Source organism: Oryzias latipes, chromosome 12, assembly GCF_053564925.1.
Source record: "Oryzias latipes strain Hd-rR chromosome 12, Olatipes_Hd-rR_3.1".
Classification (NCBI taxonomy): domain Eukaryota; kingdom Metazoa; phylum Chordata; class Actinopteri; order Beloniformes; family Adrianichthyidae; genus Oryzias; species Oryzias latipes.
In genome coordinates this window covers 6,703,873-6,713,401 of record NC_136248.1, presented here as the reverse complement: position 1 = coordinate 6,713,401, position 9,529 = coordinate 6,703,873, and the positions used below count along the sequence as shown (strand labels likewise).

Genomic DNA, 9,529 nt, shown 5'->3' with positions numbered 1-9,529 from the left:
GTAGGGAGAACACGTCAATGTAAGGGTGGGGTCATCTTAGATAGCACAAGGGTTAAAACCATTACAATGGGAACTCTCAGGACAATGCACAACAAGGGAGGGAAAGAAGTCGGTGACTGCAACTCAACCAGATTATTGTACATGTCAATCATAGGTTTGTGTGAAGCTTACATTTGACAAAAATGCAAAACTTGGCTCTCCATGACTGGTTCTGCACAAGAAAAATAGAATGTCTTTAAAGCTTCAGCTGCTGTTTGTTAAATTGCCAATATTATTAAATATGTTTATTTATATGATTTTTAAACACCAGACACTATCAATTATACTGATGATAGTTAAAATAATATAAATCAATAAATATATAATGAAATTAGTAGAGATTTACGATACTGTTGTTTTGTTGCGCTCATAACTACATTATCATCCAGTCCACTCGGGGGCAGTAGAGTTCACTGCTGACGTTTGTCGAGGCGCTGAAGAAGGGAAACGAGCGTGCAAGGTTGCGTCGGTTTCTTTTTGTTGTGGGCTGACAGCTTCGCACTTTGCATTAAGGGAAGACAACGTTAGTCGAACAAAAGGGCATTTTCAACTGACTTGGTCGTAAGGTGTAACAGGAAACGATCAACCATGTCGGCAAAAGCCAGCAGGAAGGAGAATTCCAATCACGACGCTGCGGACGAGACCTCTGGTAAAGGAATGGCGGTTATCATGATGCACAACGCCATTTTCATGTGTTATCGTCATTTGAATTCCCCGTTCTGATGTCTGCATATAGACTTGTTCTTTTGTGAAGTGCAGGGGTTTGTTTTAATTTTTCATACGCAGGCTGGTAGGTGTATCTTGAGCGGGGCATTTTCAGAGTTGTAGCGTGGGCTAATCCTACATCCTGCGTTAGATGTTAGCTAGCGTGTAGCTTAGATTAGCTTCGCGCGTCATGCAGCGTGAGGCGGTAGCATGCTAACCGCACACGAGCTAGCCACAAGCCGGAGTTGTGACCGGAGAATGTTAGTATTTTTTGCACAGCGTCGCTTTACATGTCTAGTTGTTTAGAAGTGGTTATTTGAGTTCTCTCATTATGTTATCCCCGTCAATACAAACTAAGGCACAGGGAGGGAGACATTCTAACCAGTATCGTAGCGTCTATTTTCCGAAGAACACTTTATATTTACGTGAGGTAGAATGTGTTTTATGTCTTTTATGTAAACACATTTTTAATTTTTGACTTCTGCAGTGAAGTAAAGTTTAGTTAATCTTCAGCGTGTTTTTGAGTCTAGGTGGCGGCGTGGACCGTGTGTCGCAACGTTAAAAGCTTATTCAAACGATACCGCCTTAGGGACAACAGGAAGCCGTAAGAGAGCGAAGGATTTGACCGCGGTTTAGGGCAGAAATCCACGCCAGCGTTTTTCTTCTTTGATCTTTATTCCACTATAACTTTATTTTTGATGTTTTTTTTAAATCCACATAATGAATAATCAAAATTTTTTAATGTGTGTGTGACATTGTGTTTTAACATCTTAGAGTTTTTCTCATAATGGAGGATTTACGGTCAAAACCTGCAATAAATAAAAAAGCCTATTTGTGATTCAGAAGTTATAGTCTGCGGCGCTACAAGTCCCCCTGCTCCGCTCTATTCTGTATGTATGTCTGCTTTTCTTTTCTGAGCTGGAATCTGGATCTGAATTGTACAGGCGGATAGCTTCAATATATGGATCAGGATTGTTGTTGCACTATTAGTTTTAGGTTGGGGTTGTAAGAAGCTGTAAGCTAGTAGTGGGAGAGTGTAAACAGATGGGTGATGGGAAGGGGGGACTGGTTTACGCCACACTACTGGTTCCGCCCATAACTCAGAAGTGAATTTCTAATGAACTGCCACTCTACGGGTACTTTGTCCTAAAAAAACAACACAGGGTTTTTTCATTTTGCCCAAAAATTGCAGAATCATAATTAAGACCATGGGAACACTATTAAAATAAATAAAAAAATATAATCGGAGTGGCCCTTTATATTATGATTCAAGATGCGATTCCCCCTCTGTATTTTTAGAGAACGCTAAACCCGAATGAGGGTGTATTATTTGGGACACCAACAACCCCTCAGCCCCCTAGAGAGGTTTACAAATTACATCAATGAATAATTTAATACGATCATCCAGATTTATCCAAAATCTATTTAGCAAGTTTGGTCTTGTATACTTTAGGTGTTTTGGTACTTGTCTTTGAAAGTTTGACACAGATCATTTCAAGTCTTGTTGTCTTTCCAGAAAAAGAGCAGCAGGAAGCAATCGAACACATTGATGAAGTACAGAATGAAATTGACAGGTGAGTTTAAATGTTTAAAATTAATAATAAAGAAACAAATGTGTATTCTTCTGACTCGTTTGTATTCTCTGCCCACCAGACTGAACGAACAGGCTAGCGAAGAAATATTAAAAGTAGAGCAGAAATACAACAAATTACGGCAGCCATTTTTTCAAAAGAGATCAGAACTCATCGCCAAAATCCCGAACTTCTGGGTCACGACATTTGTCAACCATCCACAAGGTACATTTAACATATTTATTTGTTTATTTAAATCAAATTTGATCAAATCTGAAATCTATTTTACAATAGTTGTATGAATTTATTTACTGTTTTAATTATTCTGATATTTATTTTTCTGGTAGTTTCCGCTCTTCTGGGGGAGGATGATGAGGAAGCACTCCATTACTTGTCGAAGGTTGAGGTCACAGAGTTTGAAGACATTAAGTCTGGATATAGAATAGATTTTGTAAGTTTCCCATCTCACTTTGATTTTGCACTTTTGGTCTGAAATTCTAAGACATTTGTTTGTTTGTTTTTGTTTTTTTGTAGTGTTTTGATGAGAATCCGTACTTTGAGAACAAAACCCTTTCCAAAGAGTTTAATGTGAACGAGGGTGGAGATCCCATTTCCAAATCCACTGAGATCAAATGGAAAACTGGAAAGGTGGGTTTGCAGCACCCTAATGCTAACTTGACATAATATAGTGCTTGGCTTTGTTCAGTTTGTTATTTGAAAGCAGCAAAAAATCAATATCTATTGATGCAATGAACCATGATTTGACTCCTCAGGATCTGACAAAACGTTCAGGGCAGACATCAAACAAAGCTGGGAAAAAGAGGCAGCACGAGGAGCCGGAGAGCTTCTTCACTTGGTTTACCGACCACTCAGACGCAGGAGCTGATGAGTTGGGAGAGGTGATCAAGGATGACATCTGGCCTAACCCACTGCAGTACTATCTGGTGAGATGAAGCTAATGTCTGCCTTTAGGTTCAAATGATTTCACACTTTCACCAGCTTTGATTAGCTTTCACACACAGGGTTCATTTATTGCAAGAGTCAAGTTCTAGAAATCTGCAATAAGTGAAATCCGTACAGTGCCATTATGAATTTTTTTCAGGTTGTAAAATTCCTCACTCCTCACAGGCATGAACATTGTCACATCTTCTCTCTCGTTTAAACTCTGAGTTCAAACCTTTATGGCTAAATTAGTCCAGTATTATAGAACAGGGTTCCTGCAGGGTCTTAAAAAGTCCTAAAAGCCTTGAATTTCGAAATGATGCCTTAAAAAACATTTAAAAACTCTTAAATGTTGATATCTTGGTCATATTCCATGATATATTCCAGTTTAAAAACGTTTACTTTGTGGTCTAAAGTTTTATTTTTTAACCACAAATATACAATTAAAGCACGTTAGGCACTATCATTTAAATTAAATCAGCAGTTGGCAACTGCTGATTTAAAAAAAAAAAAAATAAACAAAAAAGGGGGGACACAGCTGTTACGGTCCGGTACTGCGTACCGTTATATGATCTGCGCACGACTGTGCGCAAAAATATTGGAAATATTGGATTGAAGTCCGTCTGTTCTCATGTTATCCGCTAAATCCCTAAACAAACACACTTGCATGCACATCTTACATGGTACGTTAGATTTGTCTCAAATTCCCATTCAAAGAGTCATATTTCTGTGCAAGTTGGAGGTTACATTGCAACAGGAAAAGAAAAACAATAAATGATTCTTACAGTTTTCTTAGCACTATTGTGATTGATAGTCCAGGATAAAACCTAATGCAATGGTAGAAGTGAAAAATGCGGAAAAGAAATTAATTTATATTTGAAAAAGTTTTTGAGAAAAGAACAATGCAGGGAAGATTGTTGAAGACATGACTGTTTTAAACTGAGATTCATCAACTAATTATCTACTTAACTCAAATAACCTGATTGCAAGTGATGATTATGTACAAGCTAAAGTTAACAAAGATGAAAAAGCAGGTACATTTTCTGCAGTTATTGAGTTCTTTCGTACAATAATCAATTAAAATGGTTAATCCACAAAGCCCCGTCTACATTTTTATTTACAGTCGGGATTTGTTATCATCTGCGTTTATCTGCATTAATGGTGTAACAATTCAATTTAACAACCATTTGATTTATATTATAATTCGTGGCTGTAGGTACAATTCTTTGTCGATATTTTTTTCATTTTAAATGAACCGATTTGATCCGAACATCTTTAGCCAAAACTTCAACCAGTGTGGCTCAGAAAGAAATTCCTGGTACTGAACAGTGCAGGTGAAGTTTTCCAGATTCCTTGGATTTCTGGCAAGATCAAGTGTAAATTAAATATGTGTGCAAACAAACTTATCAACAAATATCAGTGTTGGGTAAATTAGGTTTAAAGAGTAATTGATTACTGTAGTTACTGGATGAAGCGGTAACCTACTTTACTCATTCCCCAGTTTAAGACGTAAGTCACTAATAACATTTTTCCACTCACATTCAAAGATTGATTGACAATGTTACCAGGCAACCAGGATAGAGAACAAAAAAAGGGCAAATCTGCACCCAAAAAATCTGTAAACAATGAGACTGCAAAGGGAGAGACCAATTTATGGCTCTTTCTCTGAAACAAAACTAAATCAGACCAGACTGCCTAAAAATGAACCCTGCAGTTCCTTCATCTGCCCACTTGGGGACAGTAAAGTAGCTCTGACAAGCAAATGAAATAGACGCCATTATTCTAATCAGTTTTTTTATTGAGATGTGCCTCCATCTCCTCACTACACCACACTGCGTATGTACCAGACACTTTCAGGCTTTATGATTCATTGTTTTTCAAATTCATTTCCTTCTTTCAGTTTTATCTGTTCATTTACAGAACAGCCAGTTTAAAACACACAGACAAAAACATCCTGGTATATCTGCTTTTTTTTTATAGTAATTTTAAATCAAGATCACGACTGTCTCAAATGATTTATGAATGTTAGAATTCGACTTGCGTTACCTGCAGTTCACTGGCCTCTACAAAGGTTGTGTTGAGATGGCTCCAATAGTGTTGGGTTACTGTAGTGCTGCCAAGACGATACTGCTCAGCTTGATCAAGTTAATAAACATTTCAAAGGTGATTTGTTTCTCAAATGGATTTTGGTCTCCCTTTGTGCGGCATTTTGTGTTGATTTGGTCGACTTTATGTTTGTTGTTTCTTGTTGCTCTAATTAAGTAGCTCACTAAGCGGAAAAGCTTTAAGAGCATTTGATGATACTTTTTCTGTTTTCAGGTCCCAGACATGGAGGACGAAGAGGGTGACGGTGATGATGATGACGATGATGAGGAGGGTCTGGAAGATATTGATGAGGGGGAAGAAGAAGGGGGTGAAGATGATGATGGTGAAGGCGATGATGGTGAGGTAAGGAAAATGAAACCCGGTGTGGCGTTCAGGAACATCAGGTCACCAATGAGCAACATGATAAGACTATGAACCTTTTCACAGTTTTCTGTTAAAGGAAGGGAAATTATCATATTGGCTTTATTGTTAACCCTTTCCACATAATTACAGGGGACGTCATCCATACATCTCTACCAAATCAGAGTCCCTGATTGGTCAGAGTTCATCCTGGTTTAACTAGCAATGCGCATTTAACAGCTGCACGTTTATAGCCAGAGAATGGTCTTGATTAATTACATAAACTTTTCATTGGAAGTGTCCACTTGACCCCTGAACTTAGCTTCATGGTTTGTCAAAAACTGGCGACAAATCCGATGATAAAGTGTCAAACATTTGGTGAAAACACAGCTTGAGCCCAACTTCTCTTCTTTTTTCTTTTTTTCAGGATGACGGAGATGAAGATTGAAGATTTAGTCTAAAACTTTCCTGTTGTCCCTCCGGGGTTATTCTACAGGCTTGGGGAGCAAAATGTATTATTTAGGGTGGGTGGGGTTTTGTATTTAAATAGGAGAAAGAAAAAGGAAAAAAAGAATTTGTTGTCTCTCACCTGAAGTTTTTGTCAGGCTGTTTGTCTGTCGCCGCTGCGACAGCCTGTTTGAAAATGTCCAGACGCAGCAGGGCTGAGAGATGGAAAGGACGCTTCAAAAATCTCAACTGTCATCCTTCTCTCTTCATTTTACAAAGACATGCAAAACATTAAAGGTAAAAATGTAGCATTCTGCACATCATCCTACGTAGATCTAATGTACCAACAAAAGCAATTTGTATGTACAATAAAAAATCATTTCTGTTCAAGTTAAGATAAGCCATGGTGCAGTGATAAATGAATCATAGCATCCTTAGCAACTTTTCTAAATATATATACATATATATGTATATGTCCAATGGTGGAGAAAACCAGGAATTAATGGCTATATTTTCCTTTTGTGATTTCTTGTACTAATGGAACTGATTTTAACAAAGCACCAGCTTGTTCTTTGGCTTTCCTAAATGTTTTGTTCACAACTATCCTTGCTCTTTTTCAACACAACTAGTTTTTTTTTTTTAATAAAGATTCAATCTAGTTTTTCAGCCCCTGAAATTGAAATGTTTTTTGTTCCAGTGAAACCTGAATATTTTAGAGCGTCTGTGTAATATTTCATCATGGGATACAGTAGTCTGCAACATTTCTCCTGCTCCACTGGAATTGTGTTCACATAAACATTAAGTGTACCTGTTGCTTTGTTACAATAAATGCAAACACTTTTTTATTATTATTTTGGAGTCCCATTTTAGTGTTGATCATTTTTAAGGAGTGTTTTTCATGTTTATCATTTGTAGCTCTTAGAATGGAGTGATAGCTTGACAACACAATAAAATCTTATTATTTTTTTTTTTTGTCAAGTTTGGTGGATGTTATTAGCTCTGATCTGTGCATGTGTAAAGATCTATTGAGTAGAGTAAAGCCCGTCTGGTTTAAGTTTGTTTAAAAGTAAAAATTGTGGCTTTTTTTTTTAAATGTTTTTTTCTCTACCTTTGACTGATTATGGACTCACAAAAAGCATTGATGAAAGAATGAGGAAAATGTTTGTCACCCCACATGCTAGGGCATTAGGATATGATGTTTAATTCATGTCTTTTCTATAGCAATCTGCTTCTATTCTTGTTACTTCATGACAAAGATGACTTTATTTGTAACCTGAATAATAGATGCCTCCAAACCAGATTACAAGCTGTTTGTTTGAATTTTGTCAGATGCTGTAAATAAACTTCTACAGTGAAATGCAGATTGCTGTCGGATCCTCATTAGAGGTTAGGAATGCGTCAAAGATCATTTTGAGATCATTCAGGTCAGAGTAACTCAATATTTGCAGACAAACCAGTTATTTTTGCTAAAGAAAAACTTCAAAACAAAAATGTGTTTTTTGTTCAATTTAGTTACTTCCTTCTAAGAAAACCTTTACACTAATTGAATCAAGATATTTGGATTTCTTTATATATGTTAACGTTGTGTTTCCTAAAAAAATAAATTTTTCATCCATACGTCTACTTGTCATCCCAGAACAGGTTGCGGAGTCTAAGCAAACTATTAACATTTTTCCATGAAGGCTTTTTTTCTCTCTGTATAAAAGAAATATTTTTTTGTTTTTTTAGCATTAGAACATTTCTTGTGTCATTTACATAAAGAGTTAAGCAAAAGTCTTGAGTACCTTCATTCTCATCTTTTAATACCAGTTTTATTGGTAATTTATTGGATGGAAATTTAATGAATCCCAATATATGAATGTTTTATGCATTCATAACTTTTATCTGTGTTACAATTTAGTTTTTATTTTAATAACTGATTTGCAAGAAGAAAGGTTCTGGATATTTATGCTTTTATTAATAATTAATTTTATGTATGATATGGATAGATAAAATCCAAGGTCTATGGTTCTTCATAGAACCACCAAGGAAGTTTCGTTGACCTTTGACCTTGGGAAGAGGTGGCCATCTTGAATTAAAAAATAAAAAGCACCTTTAGTACCAGATTCAAACCAAAACTCGTCCTAGGGATTTTTATCAATCATCTTTAAACTGTGGCCCCAGTAAAAATGACCTCTATTTTGACCAACACCAGCAGGCCAAGGTATTTACAAAACTTAACCTTCGTAATGCTTATCACTTGGTTAGAAACAGGGATATGGAAGCGATTCTGTAGCATTAATAAAAAGCAAAGTCAAAACCAGAAATGCTTTTTCATTTTCAAAATGAAGCTGCATGTTGACAAATGGTATGACTCAGGAGATACCACTTGGACAGGTATGACTGTTTTGTAACTGTATCTGTTATTAGTGACCTGAAGGAGGCGCTGTTTTACTCTGGATGTTGGAGCAAGCTTTCTGTTCGGTCCTGTTAATAAAGTCAAGCCGGTGAATGGCTAAAGAGAGACGTGGCTGCCCGTCGTAATTTCTTCATAATTATTCCGCTGCAGGTAGGCAAAAGGTGTAAGCCTACACTGAGGAACTAAACCTGCTAACAGGTTATGGGCCCAGAGACACAGCATGGAGCTTGCAGACGGAAAGCGTACTTTTGGGTTGGCACAAGGCAGAGGGGATGCACAGGTATGTCTCCTGGACAGTAAAGGGCGCCGCTGTACAGTGACGTTGAAGAACGCCCTCTACATCCCCTCATTCCCACAAGAACTCTTCTCGGTGAAGTGTGCAACTGCTAATGGTGCCAAGGTACACTTTGATGAAGGTAAAGATGTTCTTGAGGTGCCTGATGGCACCAAATTTACCATTCATGTGTTTAAAAGGATGTACTACTTACAGACAGATTTTGGTGAAAATGATGTTTGTAATGTCAGTTATGATATCCAAACCTGGCACGAGATCATGGGTCACTGCAACTACGAAGACATACTGCGATTGCAGGATGTAACAGTCGGCATGCACATTAAAGGTGCAAAACGTAAGCCTGATAAAGAATGTGATGTATGCATAAAAGGAAAGTTCACCCGAACGACAAACAGAAATCCAACTGACAAAGTTAAGACACAACTTGAACTTGTGAACACAGATCTAGCCGGTCCAGTAAACAATGAATCAATAGATGGTTTCAAGTATATGCAGTCTTTTACAGATGTGTATACAGGGGCTGTTTTTGTTTACTTCCTGAAAGCAAAAAGTGATGCAACTCAAGCCACTGAGAAGTTTCTGGCTGATGTAGCACCTTATGGTACTGTGAAATGCATTCGGTCAGACAATGGGACTGAGTTCACCAGTAAAGAGTTCCAGACGCTACTGAGGAAGAACAAAATCAGA

The 9,529-nt window shown here is 37.3% G+C and overlaps 1 protein-coding gene across 1 annotated transcript; it reads left to right on the top strand.

Annotated features, from left to right (window-relative positions):
- Window positions 1–440: 440 nt before the first annotated feature.
- LOC101171505 (protein SET) lies at window positions 441–7,510 on the top strand. The gene is made up of 8 exons (XM_004075039.5): window positions 441–688; window positions 2,261–2,318; window positions 2,398–2,540; window positions 2,663–2,766; window positions 2,850–2,963; window positions 3,089–3,259; window positions 5,577–5,705; window positions 6,130–7,510. The coding sequence occupies exons 1-8, from the start codon at window positions 628–630 to the stop codon at window positions 6,148–6,150; spliced, it is 801 nt and encodes a 266-aa protein (XP_004075087.1). The 5' UTR covers window positions 441–627; the 3' UTR covers window positions 6,151–7,510.
- The last annotated feature ends 2,019 nt before the right edge of the window (window positions 7,511–9,529 follow it).

Excerpts from the sequence above, each read along its gene's own strand:
- LOC101171505 (XM_004075039.5), top strand. The coding sequence starts at position 628 with ATGTCGGCAAAAGCCAGCAGGAAGGAGAATTCCAATCACGACGCTGCG. Across the intron at positions 689-2,260 it reads CGCTGCGGACGAGACCTCTG|AAAAAGAGCAGCAGGAAGCA; the intron begins GTAAAGGAATGG and ends TTGTCTTTCCAG. Across the intron at positions 2,767-2,849 it reads CTGGATATAGAATAGATTTT|TGTTTTGATGAGAATCCGTA; the intron begins GTAAGTTTCCCA and ends GTTTTTTTGTAG.